The sequence below is a fragment of the Lepidothrix coronata genome, unplaced genomic scaffold, assembly GCF_001604755.1.
Source record: "Lepidothrix coronata isolate B3197 unplaced genomic scaffold, Lepidothrix_coronata-1.0 Scaffold8, whole genome shotgun sequence".
Lineage (NCBI taxonomy): Eukaryota > Metazoa > Chordata > Aves > Passeriformes > Pipridae > Lepidothrix > Lepidothrix coronata.
In genome coordinates this window covers 4,610,374-4,630,286 of record NW_016690188.1, presented here as the reverse complement: position 1 = coordinate 4,630,286, position 19,913 = coordinate 4,610,374, and the positions used below count along the sequence as shown (strand labels likewise).

General features: G+C 45.6%; 1 protein-coding gene across 1 annotated transcript in view; it reads right to left on the bottom strand.

Annotated features, from left to right (window-relative positions):
- LOC108509798 (SH3 and PX domain-containing protein 2A-like) overlaps positions 1-16,029 on the bottom strand; it is a 113,922-nt gene extending 97,893 nt beyond the window's left edge. Inside the window, exon 1 of the mRNA XM_017839381.1 lies at positions 15,958-16,029. Within this exon, the coding sequence (XP_017694870.1) occupies positions 15,958-16,029 (72 nt within the window). The remainder of the gene's footprint in view (positions 1-15,957) is intronic.
- Between the last annotated feature and the right edge of the window lie 3,884 nt (positions 16,030-19,913).

Here is a 19,913-nt window from a genome sequence, read left to right as displayed (position 1 = left end):
GATACACATCTTGTAGGACTGATTTGTTAAAAAAACAGGCACTGGGCACACAAGAGAGGACACTTAACAATCTTCATGGCAGGTCCTGGGAACGTTCCCCCGCAAAGGACGATGAAGAGATACCAGCCAGGAGAATAGCTGGCCAAACAGCCAGGATCAAGGACAGCTCTGGACAAGGAGCTCAGTACAGCAGAGTCAGCATCCAGCTTTATAAAGGGGACAACTTCAAGCGATGCTAATTTTAATGGCAGCAGATCTACAACCTCAGAACTTGGACTCATGGGGATTGAAATCCCAGGGACTGCTATGGCCTCTTCCTTACCCCAAAGACCAATGCCAAAAACATTAAAAAATAGCAGATATGGAAGCTGAAAAGAGAGTGTGTTTGTCCGGAACATCCCAGCATCAGTTTTGGATCATCAGCATCGCAAACCAGCCTACAAAGAAGCTTGCTGATAATCACCCCAACTATCTCCACTGATACACATATGATGTGGCACGTCATTTCTGTGTCTGCCAAAACTACAAGCTCCAAATGGTGACCTTGGTTCTCTTCCCCAAGCACTGAGGAACTCTTATTATGTTTGGCTTGTCCTCCCTTCACAAAAACAGCAAGCTTCCACAGCGTCAATCTGGAATTATTCACTGTTGCTGAATTTCAGACAGAAACCACAGGCCATCTCTCCTCTCACCCAAGCAGGATGTGCAGAAGTTGTCCAAATGAGAGAGCTTCATCCAAGTGCTCCAGCAACCCTGCCAAGCATGTCATCAGGCAAGATGCTGCCCCCTAAAACGATGCCCTTCATCTCTACCGCTCCATTCCCAAGACCTGCTGAAAACTGGTTTATCTGTGCTATCACAACATTAAATAGACACCATTTGCTTAAAATGACCTCAATTAAAGCTAACTGTGGGAACATAACCAGCCACGTTTTCTCTTCTCTGCTTTTGGAAGTGGAGTGCCATTTGCATGGCTTTGGGACTAGCTCTGAAAGTCCCTGAAGGGAAGAAAATGTAACTGTGAAAGAACCACAAGTTGGAGGCATCCTCCTTCAGGCTGAAGAGTGCACAGCTCAGGGACAGGACAGATCCAGGAGCTGTCTACTCCAAATCACACCTGACTGCACCCAGAAAATCACCCCATTGAGGTCAAACTTTCTCCTGGCAGCTGCATCTGGTCTCTGCCAAGATGAGCAAGGCTGTACCCAGCAGTACAAATTAACCCATCACGTGCTTGATGTTGCCCAGACTGAACTGTTGGCAGTGCCTGGGTTAAACTTGTGTTCAGTGTGCAGTGACTGTGAGAAGTGTGGGGTAAGGAAACCTGTTTGCTCTGTACCTTTCAGGATGGTGTTTTCTACAAGAGGAGGCCAGAGGAGCTCAGCAGAATGAAGGCTAAGAAGGGCCACAATCATTCTCCATAACAGTGGGGAGAAGAGGGATAGGAGGTCAAATCAAACTGAGAGTGAAGAAACCTTATGCAAAAGGACAAAACTGGTGTAAAAACAGGATGCTTGTGAATAATGAAAGGTCTGTACTGGAAGTCATCAACCATCAGAAGAAGCTTGAGGCTCCCAGTCAAGCCAACACAACCACTCTGAAGGTTCATATGTGGGAATGCAATATGCTTAGACAGCATTAATGACCCAGGTCTATGTTCTACAGTTCCATGACCCACTTTCAGCCATAAAAGGAACACTGTTTTCCATCAGTCCAAATTATCCACTAGTCTCCTGACAGCTCTGAGAAGGCACTTCTGCCAGGAGACATACTGCTACAAACACAATGCTTTCCTGTCTGATCTGTCTACCTTGCAAAGAGGTGCTGATGTACAGAGTGTTGGAGACCCTTGGATGAAAGGCATTAGATAAGTACAAGGCCTGAATATATATTAATAGTAATACCAGACGTGATATCTCCAACAAAATAGACTGCCACTTGACCCAAGACTGGGAGGCAGAAAGGGATCTGTCAAGGCCCAGATATTCAACACCAGCCCATAAGCATGTGATGGGATCCAAAAAAAAAAAGTGTATGGAGCAGAGAAGGGAGTTGGAAGTGATGATGGAGGTTCACTTCCTCACGGCATGCACTGTGCTTCCTAACTTTACCTGGCCAAGAATCAACAGCTCTCGCTGCTGTGAGCAATATAACCAGGCCCAGCAGCCTGAGTTAGTGCCATACAGCTAAGGGACATCTGGGAAGGCATCACAAGATGCAGGCTGGGTCAGAATGAAGTTGTATCTAAGTTCTGCACTCTGTTTTTAATGAAGATAGAGGAAACTGCTTAACAGCAACACAGAGAACACAGGGTGCTTAGTCTTAAGCAACTGGCACGTAACAGACTTTCTGACCCAACCACGTATCTTGACTGCTGTATTTAATGGCAGTCTTATCCCCAGAAATTTGTCAGTTCTCTGTTTGAACCACTTATACTTTAAGTCTTCATAACATTTTTCAACAAGGTGTTGTACAGCTTAATTACGTAAATAAAATTTAATTTTATTCCACCTCATACCCAAGAATGTTGTAATTCCTCCACTATTGCAAAGGGGTTGAACCAGTTCTCCATCATCTATCCATGTCTGTATCAGAAGAATTATAGATCTGCATTCAAATTAATATCTCTCTCTCCTCTTTTCCCTGCTTCTAGACTACTTCAATTGATGTGGGAGATGATTTTAGACAGGCCTTGGTATGAGAAGGATTTGACTGCTCCCAGTCAAGTAGAGGTAGGGATAGGAGGCTTCTTTGTTTTAAGCAGATTAGCTCTGAACTACTGGAGGTAACTTATAAATCTTTTCTTTCATATCCTTTGCAAAGACAGCTGGAAATAAGTCTAGAAGCAAAACAAGGAACAAGAGTTACAAGAATGTTATAAATGGCTTTATTTCATCTGTGGTGAGTGTTGTTTCTGAAAGCTATGGAAGTTAATTTATAACATTAGCAATTTGACAACCAGTCTTTTTAATAGGAACTCAGCTATCGTGTTTTGAAACAAACAGGATTTACCATGGGCAGGACCTTGCCCCTGGCTATGACTTGGCTATTATTTTATCAATTAGAAGCAAAGCTGGGCTGCAAAATCCTTCACCTTGTTTTGCATGAGGGTCCAAGAGTTTGTCTTGGCCAATGTAACCAAAAGATGAAGGTTTACAAACCAAGGCACCTTTGCTAAACAGGTATAAGAGCCCCATCTAATACAAATACATTGAAAAGTGCTACCCACAACTGCTGGACCCTACACATGTTCCCCATAAAGTATTGTAGGCTTTTGATGGACACAGAGATCAGAACATGGGCAATAGTGGGGAAAAAAGAGCCTGGGAACTCAAATAAATCCCCAAAGTGAAAGGACATTTGCTGACAACAGTACTGCACAGTTGGCTTTGGTGCTTGGCTCCTGGTAAAACAATGACATAATGCTGTGTTTACTAGCAGGAAAATCTGAGGGTTGGAAATGGATCTGTAAAAAAACCACTAACACGTTTTTCTGACAAGCCAACAGATTAACATCTATTGTCACTGGGGCAAGGCCAAACTCGACTGGAAGTGGTCCAGGAGTTTGATGTCATCAAGAGGCTTGCAAGGACGTCAACTAAAGAGCGTTCCCATGTCATCTCAGCATTTACTGCTGTGTTACTGCCCAGAGCAAGCCATCAGTCACTTCCACCTTCTGTTTAACCCTTCTGTCACGATGTGCGTTGGCCTTTTGGCAATAGGAGTTGGAGCCAGATGTGCTACAGCTCATGTTAACCAGACACAGAAGATTGATAAAGGACCAGGCAGGACAGGATGCTGTCAGATAAACACACATTCGATCAGGTTTGGACTGTCAGCCCTTTGCTAGTACCAACTAAAGTCTCTCTCTTTTACAAGCAGAGTGGGCATCATTTCTTCATTTGACTCCTTACGATGTTTTCAAGTCAACTGTGAATCAAATCACATGGCCAAGTTGCACCCTTGCCCTGGTTTGAGTAAAAATCTTTATCATCCCAGCAACACCTCATACACAGCAAGACAATGACCAAGAAGTTTCAGCTCTACACAGACAAGATCCCTACACAAGGACACCTGGAATCCTATAAATGCCAGTGTCTGGTAGAGAACAATTTCACTCTTCTCATCGGATAAGTCAAGCCCTGATGGCCCAGTATCATTGTAGGGTAACATGATGGGCAGAACCCCACAAAGCCCTTGGCGCACAGGGAAAGTGTTGGGTCACCTCTCCTCAGGAGTGAAGGCTGCAGTAAGCACATCAGTGCTATACTCTCAGTCTTTTCAGACTCTCAGACCAGTGGAAGGCACTGGTGATTGCCCTCAAGATGGTCTCCAATCCAGCCCTACAATATTTAAGAGATCACCTAGAACCCCAGATTTGAGACAATGGCAAATAACTCCGTGCTGTGAGAAGGATTAGAGCTTGTCAGAAGAAGGGGGAAAAAATGGAATAAAAGACTATTCTTAGAGTCTGGCCAGGACTGTGGCATCAGCTCCAATGGGACCTAAAGATCCTCTGCAAACCTCTGCTTTCTGCCCCATTTCTTTGACCATACCCTCTTCTTGCTCAAACGCAGAGCAATACAGGAATCAAAACAGAAGCAAAGCACACGTGTGCACACACAAAGACCATGCATCAAACCCCCAGTTCCTACCGAACACCTGCACACTCCCCCAAAGAGAAGATAAACACAGTAAAACAGCAACCCCAATGGTCATTCTGGCCCAAATCAGGGTACACAGACGTACAGTGTTACTCGCAGCTGAAAGGATGGTAGAAAACCCAACCAAGCCACCGCAGCCAAGCAATCTGACCAACACCTTTAGTGGTGAGGCAAAGGGTCTGAGCAGCAGTGCCTTGCTCCCATCCCCAGGCTGTAAGTCTTCAGACCCCGCTCACTTGGGCCAGAGCCTCAGTTCTCTCAAGAAAGAGACTCCCTCCAAGACAGGAGCGCCTCTGGCACACCCATACACAGTCACTCTCCAGTGCCACTGGCAAATTGCCACTGCTAAACAAAAAGCCACTAGTCCAGAGAACAGAACGAGGTTTAAGGACAGATTGATAGACTCTCCCACACAGATCATGGCTACTGTAATCTCCAAGGATTGTTACCCATGAAAAAGGTAGTTAAAATATTTTTAGTTTAAATGGAACTATTTATATTTATCATCAACAAATTGGGGATGTCTGCATTAAAGGATGAAATGCAAGCTACAGCTGCCCAGCTCAGAAACAGGTGGAAAGCTGCTTTCCCAAAACAGCCCAAAGTTTTGACATAGACTGCTAAAATCACAGACAGCAGCAAAAGATTAAACAGAAAATCTCTTCTTGAGCAATAACAGCCAAAAGACTCTTCCATATGCTTCAAGTGAGAGTGTTCCAGAGGCTGGCTACTGCACTAGATTCCTTTTGAGTAAAACATCCTGGGTTGTCTTTATAAAACACTTTTTGCTGAAAGGTTAGAAGAAAATTTATCTGAATTCCCCAGGAGACAAAAAGAACTTGTTAAGGATGTCCAGGGCTTGTAAAATGTAGAAGGTACGGGATTGCAATCTTTTCATACAAGGAAAACCAGCATTGATGTTCCTCTAGAACCAGTCACTTTTTATTCTTTTCTAACAGCTCTAGTATCTTATTATGAATATAAAATAAGTAGGTTTTTGTTAATAAAATGGATATTACCACCAGCACAGCTTCAGAGATTCTAGACAGTTTCACCTGATATAGATGTATTTATAAAACATACACACACAGACCTTCCTTGCTATTCCTGGCTTTCCTCTGTCCCACCCCAGAAGGTAGCTCCAGAGCCTGTTTTAATCCCACTTAGGAAAACACTGAACTCCAGTCTTTCTTCCTGTCTGGGAGATGGGAGAGGGAGATGTACTTAATCTGTTCTCTATGGCCTCCTTCCCGGAAAATACTTCACATATCCTTGTTTGTTTGTTTTTAAATTCTGAGCGATTTTAATGCCAGTGAAAGTTGCTGCAGTGACAGCCCTGGGAAACTGCAGGCCTCCCACTTATACACTAGCAGGGACTGTGCCAGCTGCCCTGATCCTGCTGAAGACTGGGAGCTCAGCTGCCTCTTGTAGCATCCATCCTGGGAATAACCATCCCTCAGCTCAGGCTGCTCAAGACAAGGCAGGGGTCAGAGCATCAAATTTTCAGGCAAAGAAAATGTACTGGGCTCAGACAGCAAGCAGCAAAGCTTGTTTTAAAACTGATTTTTAAAGTAGTAAAACATTTAAAACTGATATTCAAAGTATTTTACTTGGAGTCACATGGGTCTACTGTAGGTTTTCACTGCTGGAGAAGGAAATATCAGGAATAACCTTCTACCCACAAAAAATACATGCATGGGCTAATTTATAAAGAATAATAGATAACCTGAGACAAAGAGTAGGAAAATCTCACAGGATGCTGAGGGAGCAACTCAAAATCTCACCTTTACAGAGTTAGGAAAATGGTAATTGAGATGCTCTCTGCTGCATCAAACCCCTCACGGTACAAGAATGCCTGGCAAGATTTCACCCCAGCCAGTGAGCTTTCCTGACAGGTAATATGGAGACACCAGAGAGAGATCAGAGAGCAGCGATCTAGTAGCCTACCACCAAGGGCTACTCCCAGAAAGACCATACTCCACTTCAAATACTTCCATAGACCCTGGCACTCCAAGACAGGAAAGAATGCCCTAGAGGAACAGGCCCAGAGTTGACAAGCATGGCTGGCATCCTGGATGTGTGTTTCCTCAGAGGGGAATGCAGCACTTATGTCATTCCATTCATTATCCATTCTGCTGAGCACTCTTAGGGAAGCAACAGCCTGATTTCCATTTCCGGCTAACAACATGACCTTGCCATTCTGCAGCCGCCGCTTCCAGGGGCAGACCTGCCAGTAGAGGAATATGACCCAAATTTGGGGGCTTCAAAAAAGGTGCTAGCAGTCAGCCCTTAATAAACATGTGCATCTCACACTTTATAAAAGGTGTTGGCTTGGCAGTAGAGCACACCAAGATCCAGAGAGGTTCAAGGCCACACGAGTTCTTCTACCACACTACACAATGTCCTGTCTGTATCACACTGGACATTCAAACCTTTCTGGATGATTTATGAACTTCATACATTAAAGTTTGCATTTACAGGCATGTCCTGGACAGTGGAGAACCATGCTTCCAGTATTTCAGGGGCAGCTATGGAAGACTTCTGTAAAGGAGACAGAATGGCAGTGCGGAGCTCCTGTTTAAACACAGCTATGGTTAGTAGAGGTTTGGCATGCTTCTCCCCTAGGAACAGAGACAGGGGTGTTTTCCTTGCAAACAAGTTTGAATCAAGCCTATAAAATCATGCTGCTGACTACTGAGGGCATCAGAGCCCAGTGCACCCATGCTTTTAGCGAGCATGCTTTACAGGAGAAATAAAACACACCCCCTTGGTCAGAGAAACAGTGCCAGCAACATATCAAAACATAATTATTGCCAGTCAGGTTTCAAACACAGTATGTATGGGACCACACACATATTTATTGACACTTACAGTCTATGAATATTTTATTTTATCCAGTGAGTCAACTCTCACAAACTGAAGAAGTTGCATTATAATAATGGATGTTACTACACAGCACTACAGCCTTATCGTGAAGCCATGGTACATCCAGATCCTGTGCTAGAGCAGTCAGTGCCTATTAAGAGCAATTAAGAATACACTGCAGCATACTAGTGCAATATGTGATATTCTGATAAAGACACAGATTTGGGGATGTATATTCTGCCCACAAAAATAGAATGCTCCCAGTCCAAGGACTTGGTTAGCTACACATTGAGCTCCTCTTCCAGAAACTGGAATAGGGAGCAGATTTGCCAAAATTAATAGCTCAATAAAATCAAAAAGAGAATATTAACAATTACCACAAAGGTCAGCCCAAGCATGAGAGCATCAATTAACACCATCACCATATTCAAGCCTGTACAGGTGCTACAAGAAATAGAGTATTTCTCTGCTCTACCTTCACCCTAGGATAATTTAAAGTGTTATTACATTATTGTCCTTCGTGCCCATTCTTTGAAATAAGGCCTAAATGCCCACCAGGCAGTAGCTCAGGTTACCATCACACCAGGACGATCACCTGCACAGCTGGCTGACATTGTCTCACTGCCCCCACCTGCCTGTACCTGTGTGTCATCGCTTGTCTTAGCAGCCCAGTACAGAGACCATCTTTCAGGTCTGTGTGCACATGTTTCAGTGCAAAAGCATCCTTGCCTTTATAATAAGCCCTCTTACGCACTCCAACCCCCCCCCATATTTATAAATACATACAATGAGAATACCATATAACTGACATCTTGAATGTGAGCTTGAAGGAGTAAATTATTATTATTATAATACATTCACCTAGAAGGTGGTGCAAAGAGTGAGAGCGATAAAGTGCGAAGACTCTAACTAGCCTGGATTATATTCCACTTTAAAATCCTTTGAGGTGAAGAAAATCACCTGGTTTCCTTTTGCTTTCCTTCCCACACCAAATGTGATTTTGTTCCTGCCCAGAAGAGGATAAATAGATCCTGGAGACTACGTTTTTGCTCTTACCATAAAAACAAAGGGAGATGCACTATATTAAAAAACTTAGTAATTATGAACTTAGTAATTACTTTCAATAAAGCCTTTCTCTAGAGGTGTGAAACAAGGCCCAGCAAAGCTATTAGGGTTTTTTTTTTTTCCATTAACTTGACTGCATTTGGCTTTGATACTACCTGATTAAGCAGCAGACACCACCAATTTCAAGCAGAGAGTTGCTACTGTGCAGCTCTCTGCCTTCTTCATGCAATATTTACACAGCACACTCCAGGCAAGAAGGTGTCTGCTCTTGCTACATGAAAGCACTCAGCTTCACAATGTCAAACAACACACGGTGCTGTCAGCCCCTCTAATGAACCTGCTCTTCTCTGTGGTTTCTGGGGACCAGTTCCCTTTGCATGAGCAGGCATAGATTAAGTGGATACAGCACAAAAAAGGAAGATAAAAAAAAAAGAAAATCACCTCACATTAGAAGGTCCAGCTGTTTCCTCCCAAATGACTAAATTAAAGAGCTTGTACGTCACCTCCTGCCTCAGGTAGGGGCACATTGAATCCCTCTTCCTGTTTAATCCACATAAAATGGGAAATGGGTTTGAGGAAGACAAAGACTGAATACAAGAGTAGTATTTTTTTTGACTGTACTTTTTATCAGATAAAGTACAAGACTGCTTTGAAAGCCAAAGAAAATACTGTAAAATGCTGCCACACACTTCATGGCTGGCTTTGGTTCAGCCACTTAACTTCTTGCCTCATCTTCCCAGTGAGAGTACCAGCATATACTCTACCTTGCAGGGATGGGAGGAGACAACGCCTTTGAGCTACCCATCTCTCTAAGGGCTGAGTGCGGGTGTGAGATGAATAGACAAGTTGCTCTGGGATGCAGGAAGTCTGGGCTCCATTTCCTGTTCCAGTACTTGTTTCCTTAGGATGTCTGTTCACCTCTCTCTCCAAGATTTGGTGTCTCCATTCCTCTCCCTTTTAACTCGAAAGCAGTGAAACACATAATTCTGACTACAACCTATCAAGCTGTGTTGCACTAGCGGGCCCCAGCACCCACACATTGACCCCACTCAGGGATCTCATGAAGCCAGAGGTCACTTGCAGCTGGCAGGAGCCAAAAGCACTTGTCTCTTAGGAAAACGTCCCCCTGGCAACCAGCTCCCACTGAAAGTCAATAGTAGCATCTCCATCGCTTTTAAAATGGAACTTGGAGGCTTTTGGGAGCTGTTGCCCCCAGCTCACAGGCTTGCTAAAAGCTTTTCCCTGAGCTTTCATTTGGCTGCCCTCCCAGCAAGCTGCAGGTTCAACCGTAGGAGAGGCAGTGCAGGCAGCCTGCTGGGCTGTCAAGGCTCCGGCGTTACTTCATCCTGCCCTGACCACAGTGAATCAGGACAACTACCTCGTCTCTCTACTGGTTTTTAATCTATTGTTAAGGCTGGGGACAGTCATTTGCTTTGCAAACTGTTGAACTTAGATGTCACTTTCTATTACCTGAGTGTTACCAACCCACAGCTCTGCTGGAAGGAAGAGCTGTGAGTGCTCCTTACTCTGCTGGGCTCCTCAGTAACCCACAGAAGCAGCCTGGAGTTCCAGAGGCAAGAACTGCCAGGCAGCACATGGTGAAAAGCACATAAATGCCCAAAAACACCTGAGCTACTTTGCAAACCTGCTCTGAACAAGCTCAAAGGACTGTGCCTCTCTTTGGCACTTCCTAGGACAAGGTAACAGGGAACAGACCTCCAAGAGAGAGAACCACATGCAGGTATGGCAGTGGAAGGCTGAGGAGATGCTGAGAAAGGGAAAAAAGTGAATCTGTCAAGCCAGTGAACAGGAAAAACCTGTACTTTATCTCAGCCTCATAAAACAATGGTGTCCAAAAAGTAAAAACCCAATAGGACATGGAAATTAAAACCTCTTTTTTTAGAGAAGAATTTCATTTCAACAAGAACATTTCAATCAAAAACTGGTTGCAGTGATAAGGAAGAGAGAAGTCCTCTGGGTGAAGGCAGCTTTGGACTAGCAAAGGTTTGATCTCTCCCTCTTGCTGTCCCTGCTCCTCTGGCCATTTGGGAGTAGGGACTAAGAGTTGAACCAACCTGCAGAGAACTGTCTACTCATGGCTTCCAGGTATTTCATAAATATTGACTTCTTTTCTTCCTGATGTGTTTCACCAGACTTTAAAAAAACAACCAAATCTTTGTATACAGTCTCCAAAATCATAAGATTTGCAACTGAAACAGGCAGAGTGGTGGATCTTGGTCTATGTCTACCTCAGTAGGGCAGTGGTCTACACACAGAGAAAGCCACTGCAAGGTTTTACCCCAATCTGCCTGCTCCTGAGCTCTCCTCTGCTCTGCACACAGGGGATTACAGCCCCCTTTGACACAAGCCTTGCCAATGCACAGAAGTTCAGTTCTGAGAAATGATGAAGAGCAGCCTGCTAATTTTCTGGCTCTTGCCCATCACCCCAGGAAAAGATTATAGTAATAATAACCATAATAATTCAGGCCAATGAGTCAAGCTGGATCATGGCCCTTGGAAGGAAAGCCACACAGGATGTCTTGATGGGGGGAAGGGAAGAGCAGAAAATGGATCACAATTTCTAAATGGGTACTCAATCTACTCACCTAACATTGCCTTCTGATTCATATCAGGTTCTTCACTGCTCTCTACCTGCAGGCCACCAACCATGGGAGCTCTAGGTATGTCACATCTTGTTCACTCTGGAAGATACCTGATTCACAGACCCCAGCTCTGCTAGCTAAAATAGTCAAACAAAGAAAGGCTGAGCTTTCCTTACTCCCAAGCTTCTGGTACTCCTAGCACAAGTGGCACATGGAGCTCCTCAACTCAGACCTGCAAGCAGGGCCACACCCACTTGACGACCCAAGTAGGGGGAATAAAGCTCCTTTTCCCAGTATAGCAATTCCTTCTCCCAGGTAGGAACAAAGATCCTTGCCACTAAACCCATGACATGCCCAGACTCTCCAGATCTTTGTACAACAAGCAGCTTGCAACACAGAGAAATGAAGCCACGAAGATGCCTGATCGCATCTGAGTTGCTCTTGAGTCTAAGCAGTAAGCAGGAGCAGCCAAGAGACAAGGAGCAGAATTTGACCCTCACAGTACAAGATTTTTCTTCAGAGCATGCTGACATTTTACAACAGGTCATTTGTGACAAGCACACTCACATTCTCCTGGGAGCAGTGCTGAAACTCAACACAGCAGAACTCAATCCCTTAAAAGTCAGCAATGCCAGTGCCCTGAGAAGGTTAGCAACCATATCCGTGCAGCAGAGAGATTCCTACAAGAGACCTCAAGACATTCAGAGATGCCATTAGGAAACAATTACCCTGGGGAGGAACTGGGACAGTATACCTGCATCTCAGATGACTAAAATCAGCAATGCACCTCAGTCTAACTGGAAAGAGACAGAGCAGCCACTTGTAAAGCAAGAGCGTTTTACCTTTCCTCCATGCTGTACAAAGCTGAAAAACACACAAAGCCCAACTGCAACTGGAGTAGAGTAGTGCTGGAAGAGAAAATCTGTACTGATGTATCCATCCCTGCCCTCGGGATAACACAGGCACACTTAAGAGACCTGAGAAATGACCTCGAGCATATAAACGTCTGGTGAGATAATGCACATCAGTAACTACTCAGTCCTCAGCAGAGTGGTGGGGGGGTGGGGGATCCTATTCATCTGGCTTCTAATGAATATTTGCCATCACCCAGGTCTCTAAAGCAGTGAACAGGTGAAGGTGCTAATTCAATCTACCCTCCCTGAGAGCAAGATCAAGACCATCTGGTAGGCAGAGGCTCCCTGCAGGGCTTCTAAAGGAGTCAGACATTTGGGTAAAGGGCAAATTATCTGCCTAAAGATAACCTGGGAACTGAGAGAGGGGAGGGAAAGATGTCTTTTTTTAAGTTCCACAATGGATGGTTAAAGGAGGCAAGCATCAACAGTGGGTCCTTTTAAATACAGAATGCACTTCTGGTTTGGGACCATTTAATGTTTAATTCAGACAATCACGATTTCAGACTAAAAGCCAGAGAAGCTATCCCATAAACAGATCAAACCTCATCAACTGAGAAAAGAGACTTTCAGACTGTTTAAAGCTTAGCAGGGGCCGGAAAGGGGATTTGGATTTTGCTACCAGCTTTTTCTCTTCAGAATGATTAACTGACACCTTCAACCATTAACCACACTGTCCTAATCCACCCAGCTTCACCACAGCCCTGCTCAGCCAATGTGTGACCCCTGCTGCATCAGGGGTCTCTCCAACAAACCCAGACTTGACCTTCCTGACATTGTTCTTGTTAAAAGAAAAGGGAAGGGGGAAAGCAAGGAGATTTAACATTTTTAAAGTATTAGCAAGTGCAAATCAATTTTTAAAACACCATCAGCATGGAGAAAGAATGGGAAATTACATTGGTAAGTCAAAAGCTGTAAGAGCAGCGGTACTTGTATTGGGGATATACCACTCAAGAAGCATGTGGTTACTGACCCAACCTTCTGTTTATCTTTTCACAGGCCACCATCCAGGGCCCCCAGCCAACCAGGTGGTGTTGTGCCACCAGTTGCTGACAGAGATGCAGAGGGAAGTATTGTGGACTCATTCCCTAGTGGGGATTTCCCAGGAGAGGGTAGAGAGCTGGCTGGACTCCTATCGAATAGCACTGGATCTAAGATTTTAATCTCTTCCCCCATGCAGAGCCCTACAAAACTTCCAGTGAGTTATTAATATCTTCAGAAGTTTCACATTCATGGGATCATAGCAGAGGACAAGTAAAGCTGCCTTCTTTCTTTTACTTTCTTGAGTCAAGGCCACAAAAGCTGTGCTCATATCATGAAAAACACCTGCTCCAGGCAATGACTCCTTGCTTCTAAGCCAAGCAGTACAGGAGCTTATGTGCCACTCACATTTAGCCCTCTCCAAACACTCACAAAGGTTAAGACTGTGCCTTCATATCTCCAGGTCCCCCTATGGTCCTGAGAGATCACAATTAAAAGGAAAGTCACGTTAAAACACCTGCAGTATCCAGCCCCTCATCCACCAGAGAAACACATCATTAATCTGATGCCAAGGCTCATTCACATGGCCTGAAGGTATGGCATGAAGTCGTTTATGAATGTTGGAGGTAGAAAGGCTTCTTGATATTTCAGAGCCACATAGGACAGAGAGCACAAAGCTTTGTACTCTCCAAACTAGCCATAGGCAATGGAGAGAGCTAAATCCCAAGCTATGTTCATATTAATTTTAGAAGATAAGAGTTGTTTCACATTAAAAAAGAGCACAGAACCAAAGTAACCATGATCAGTGGATCAGACCCAGGGAATTAAATTCCTTGAAAGTATGGGTTCACCTTAAGTCAGTTACTCCAGCCAAAGGTAGATGAAAAGCTGCAGCATGTGCATCTGCATCAAACTGCAATTGAGGAAATGAAGAATAGTCCAAGACTTTTGGACCTGTGGGCTAATTTACTCATGTAGAAGAAAAAGCTCCATAAGGACATGGAAAACTATTATTTTTAACTGAATTATTCCAACACTTGCTTGTAAACTCAGACCCTATCTTCCTGAATACTGTAAAACCAGAGATTGAGAGTCAGCAGAACAAAAGGCAGACACACATCTAGTCACCCAACAAACCATTTGGTTTGATTTTTTGGCCAAGAACTGGACACATGGAAGTGTGTAACTGTTGTACAGAATATTAGAAAGGCTGTACAGTGAGAAGGGGGAAGGGAAAGATATAGATTTGCCACTAGAAGCACTAAAGAGAGCTTCTTGGAATAGTTTAGGTTACTGTTATTAAAATGCAGTGACAGGGATCAACAAAGATGTGTTTCTACAGGTAAATATGGGAAATATTTTCTTTCAAATCCTGTAAATACAGAATTTTAAAACCTTGTTTTCTGGTTATTTTCCAACAAACAAGAAATCAACAGCGTCAATTTCTCTTGGTAATCAGGGAAGTGTTGTTACCAGTTCTTTTCTATATTTTGGTGCTTGGCAGACCTACTTCTCTGCTGTCACCTTTCATGTGGGATAACAGCCTGCAGCTGTGGCAGCCACAATTCACAGCAGCAGCTTGCAAAAGGTGAAGAAGCCTTTCCCACCTGGAAGTGGTGAGTGCATAATAGACTGAACAACAGGTCCAGCTGTAACCTTAGAGGACATAAGACCTAGAACTTCCTCCTATGAATTAGGCACAAGATGCTTAACTCTATGGTAGATGAGAGCTTCAGCTTTCCAAGTCTGCATCTCCCAGCAACATAGTGCCCTCTAGCCTTAAACTGGGTTATGGTCTAAGCCTTAGAGGGAAAAGCTCAGTGGTATGAAATACTAATACGTAGGTTTAAGTCTAATCTTTGTCCTTATCTTTCAAGCAATCCATTCAGCTGCTGACCAGCTCTAAAGAAATCTGGCAGACAAGCAATGCCAGGAAACACAGCATACTCAGTGCAATATCACAGCAGATATAACACCCTCTCAGGCTTTTCCTTACCAAAGCTGGAAGATTTACCTTCTCTATACACAAAATCCCACTTTCTGTGTTTAAAAATATATATTGTATCTTGAAGAAGAGTTAAAGGATTTGGTGCAACTAAAATCCAGAAGCAGCCAGAGAGAGAAGAAAAGATACCTTCTCTACTTACGTGGAAGGACAAAAGCTACTAGACTATATGTGCTGCAAACTCTTTCAGGCAAAGACACCTCCACATGACACGCTGCAATACCGAAGTACGGGAAGATTGTTAAAAACTCTCCTTTACTGCTGTGCTATTAGCAGTAAGATGTGAAAGGAAGAAGGAGAACGAGAGATGAAAGAGCTCCAAACGCCAAGTCTGCCTTGATAACCCTGCAGACCGGCTACCCCCTCAAAAAGGTCTGAATGTAATTTGTGCTTGAGAAGGAGCGAAGATGCGCTCAGTACCGCCTGCTCCCTGGCCCCACCAGCAGCCGAGCCCTGCTCCCCTACACACCGAGCACCCCGGCCAGGATGGGGACAACCCGGGGACCTGGGAGACCTTCCCCATCCTGCGGTGGGTCTTGCGAGGAAGAAGGGAAGATCCACCTCTAGAGGGGAAGGAAACTTCAAAATCATAACATTGAAACGAGCCAAGAACCAAACGGGATGAAAGAGGCTGAGGAAGAAGATCCGCACCTCCACAGCAGGAGGCCGTGCGGGTCCCCGTTGCCCCTGGGGTCCCGCGGCCACCTCACCTGGGGTGGGTGTCTCCCCCAAAGCCAGGCGAGGGACGGCACCCGGGGCACCGCTCCGGGCACCGCTCCGGTCCCGTCCCGTCCCGTCCCACCCGCACACGTGTGGCCGCCCCCCGAGGGGCCGGGGCTCGGCCGGGCCCCGCCGCCACTCACGTAGTGCTTCGAGGGGTTCCTCCGCTTCTCCACGTCCACCACGTTGGCGTCCAGCACGCTGTAGGACAGCATCTCCGCGCACCCCCGGCGGCGCTCCGCCGCTCCCGCCCGGCGCTGGCAGCACCCTCCGGCCGCGCTGCCGCCGCGGCGATGCCGGGCGGGCGGCAGGGAGAGAGGGAGGCAGGCAGGGAAGGGAGGATGCCCCGGTGCCGGCTCCGCCCCGCGCCGCGGCGGCGGCTCCGCGCTCACGGCAGCCCAGCCCGGCTCCGCTCCCTGCCCGCTGCCCGGGGCTGCGCGGCCGCTGCGGCGGCGGGAGGGGCCGGGCCGGGCCGACGGCTCCGCCCCCGGGGGGCTCCGGCGCGACGGGACGGGGCGGGAGGGGACCGAGAGCCACCGCCCCCCTGTGCCGGGGGCGCGGCCGGGCCGCCCGGAGATGGCGGGCGGTTGTCCCCGGGCGCCCCGCTCCCGCCCGGAGCCGCCCTCGGACCCCCGCTCTCTGCAGAGACACCCCGGGGACCCGGGACCGCCCGAGATGCCCCAGGGCCCTCCATCACTGGAGAGAGTGCCCGAAGTACCCTCCCCAAGCAGCCGGCCAAGGTCACGCCGGAAAGCCGCGAGGGAAGGGCCGAGCCCGCTCCCACCAGGCTCCAGCTGGGAGCTCAAGGCCGGCCACCGCTTGGGGAGGTCCGCAGTACCCTGTCCCGCAGGGACACAGAGGGATCAGAGCTGGAGGAAGGTCACACAGAACCTCTGTCATGACGGCTTTTAGAGCTATAAACACATTTTGGCCCTTTGTATATACATATACAGATAAATGAGCGTCATCTTCCCCAGTCACACCCCAAAAATGAGAGTTTGCCCCAGAAATTTCAGGTTGGGGTTCTTTTTTCTTTTCACTAATGCGTCATTATTTTACATATGGTTATTTAAAAGTTATGTCAGAGATGGGAACTTCAATGTGATCTTCCAGCCTTCAGCTCATTTTATGACATCCATAAGCTATTCACCAAATTAACTGAGGTCACTAAGATCTCCTGTTCCTCTGAAGCCTCTTGAGCAGCGGCCCGTGCAGATTTTCCAGTAAGATTCCAGAGTGCTGCTGATGGCTCCAGATCTGCAAGCCTAGGAGTGCAGAGAGGTCCCAGCTCCTCGCAAAATAAGCTCCTTATTTACAGTGAGAACAGTCATCTCAATGTAATTTCATTGGATGCCCTATAGGTACAATTTCTGAATCAGAACTTTTACAATGTTACTAGCCCTGCAACAATGATCATGTGACAAGACATCAGAGTCACAAAGCCTTATGTACATGAACCTGAAGGCCGACATTAAAAAGTTTGTGTATTCAAACCACACTTGGTTTCCATAAGTTGCTTAAAAAAAAAAAAAAAAGGAAAAAAGAGGAAAAGCAGGAGCAGCCCCCCCATCAGCACGGAAGCTATCAACTACTGCCAGGTGGGAACTAGGCAGGTACCTGCTGCATAATGCCAGGGACAGATGATCTGAGTCAGCCTTTTCCTCCCTCTTCGGCTATTATACATAGTTTACTAAAACTAATGAACTGACATAAAATGCTAAAATCCCAGCATCCCACCCTAGGATGTGCACAGGTATACATAAGACTAATTTTTGGTAACAGGGAGGGTGACAAAAGGAAAAAGCTCAAGTGCACGCTTTCACTGTCACGTTTGAGGTTTGTCTTTTCTTCTTCAAAGCACCTTCTCCCTCCTCTTCTTTGAGGGACTTCCCACCCCTACTCCCCATGCATGACAGAAGGCAGCAAAGCAATTATTTACATTAGAAACCTTTACTGTTTAGACTGGCCAAGAAGTCCCTGGTGTGCAGAACAAACAGAAGATTCCTCCTTGAAAATGTAAATATTCAAATAACCCATTGATAAAAATATTTCTGGTGTAGCCAGTCTTTTGGGTCTTAGATGACTCTTCCCTGTGAGCCATTATCAATATACATCACACATTCCATCCCCTTCTTCTATCACCCTTTCCAAAAAAAGAAGAGAGGGTCCCCTCCATTGTTGAAAACACTCAGGGTTTGTTTTAAAACAGCTATCAAAACATGTCATTGTGAGGGAAAGACACAAAATACATCATTCTCCAAACACACTGCCCCATCCTTCCTGACATTCTACTAATTGGCATCTTTTTACTGATATTCTCAACTTGTAAGGAAGGAGCTGCTATTTTCAGTCAAACCTGAGACTCCTGCCTTAGAGTTTATTTTCCCTTGATGTCTATCCCATTCTTTCACAGCATCTGGTCCACTGTTCACCTTCCCTCTATTCAAGACAATTTGATTCTCTTCCATTCTAGACAACCCTCTCCACCTGCAAAGCCTTGTACAGCTCTGTCCCCCTCCTCCTCCATCATGTTATGGTTTTGTGCTCACTGCCACCTTTTGCTCTCCTTGTTGTTTGCTGCATCTGTCCACCCATGTAGGAAAAATGTATGTTGCTAGGGGCATGGATTGTTCTCTTAAAATATGTGCAACACCCAGTCTAGTGGGAGCCCAATCTCTGAGTATTGCAACACTGGCACAAAAATAACCAAACCCCCTTATTATGCTGCAGGCTTGGGAAAAAATCTGCTCCTGTCTTAGGCAGCAGCTGGGAAATTGAACCTGACGGCACTTCCCAGCCTTGTGTTGGAGAGCCAGGCTCCGGCTTCTGGGACTGAATGAAAGCAAGGCTGGGTATGCAGTGAAGAGCAAGGCAGGCTCGTTGCCTGGCCGACCCCACATGTGGAACAGCCTGTACCCAACTCGGCCGTGAACACGCGGACTGAGCCACTGCGAATTTATAGGAACGTGGCTAAGTCTACGGATTTTAATGCTAAAACTCTCAGTAGTTACATTTTTTTTCTTAAGGTCTCCATTACTGAAGCCCTATCATTCCATGGGAATATCACTGCTATTATAATTATTTTAATACATATATTAATATAAATTTTAACATTTGATTTAATAATTCACCTTCACAGACTCACAATAAAATTCAGCTGAGGAACACCCTGGGAAATTCAGACTTCTGAAGGCTGAGATAAACCAGCTATTTTTAAAAGCTTTTTTCTACTCTTTTGCTACATGGGTATTTGGGTAAAGATTCCTTTTTTTCTTTTTTTTTTTCTTTTTTTTTTTAACAAACAGGTAATCACATTAGCCTCACAGATCTAGTGCAGCTACAGCCCGGCAGCCTAGACCCTGCTCCAATTACAGCAAAAGCTGATGCGTGACAGAATGTGTGTGTGTGACGGTCTCAGGGCTGGAACATGACTTGAGTTTTCATATTTCAAGAGGGCTCTGCCATGCTGGCAAATTTTTAGTAAATAAGCATTTGAGCTGTAAATTGAAAACACTTGGATCGTTAAATCAGTGAGAAAATAAAACAAGGGACAGGCTTTTCTGTGCTCCATCAGGGCTATTTCTAATGCCTCTTTTTAATTTGTGGCGTATGAGTGTAGATAAGTAAACCCCCTTGGGGTCTAACAGTCCTGTCTCTGGGGGCTGGAGTTGTTGTTAAGGATAATTTTTCTTTCTGTTTTCTGGCTGGGCAGCCAGGTGGAACACGGTTTTCCTGTCCCACTAACGGTGCTCAGCACCCTGGGGGGAAGCAAAGTGCCCTGAGCTCAGTCTCTTGGGGGAAGGGGAGCTGTGCAGTGCTGTGCATGACAGATTAGCCACACAACTCATTACTGGCAACCCGAGTTGCATGCATAATCTTCTAGACATGGTACTAGAGATGTGCCCCTTAGGGTTTTTTTGGCTCTGATGTGCAACAGCTCAACACAGAGCCTTTGTTACAACCCCATCTCAGCTTCTGTACTTACAAAACCTCAGCTTCTTAAAAGGGCTGCTTTCCATGCAGTTCCCTTCCACTTCAGCGTTTCCACATATACGGCTTTTGATAGGAATGACAGGAATAGTAGAGCCTGTCTGGCATT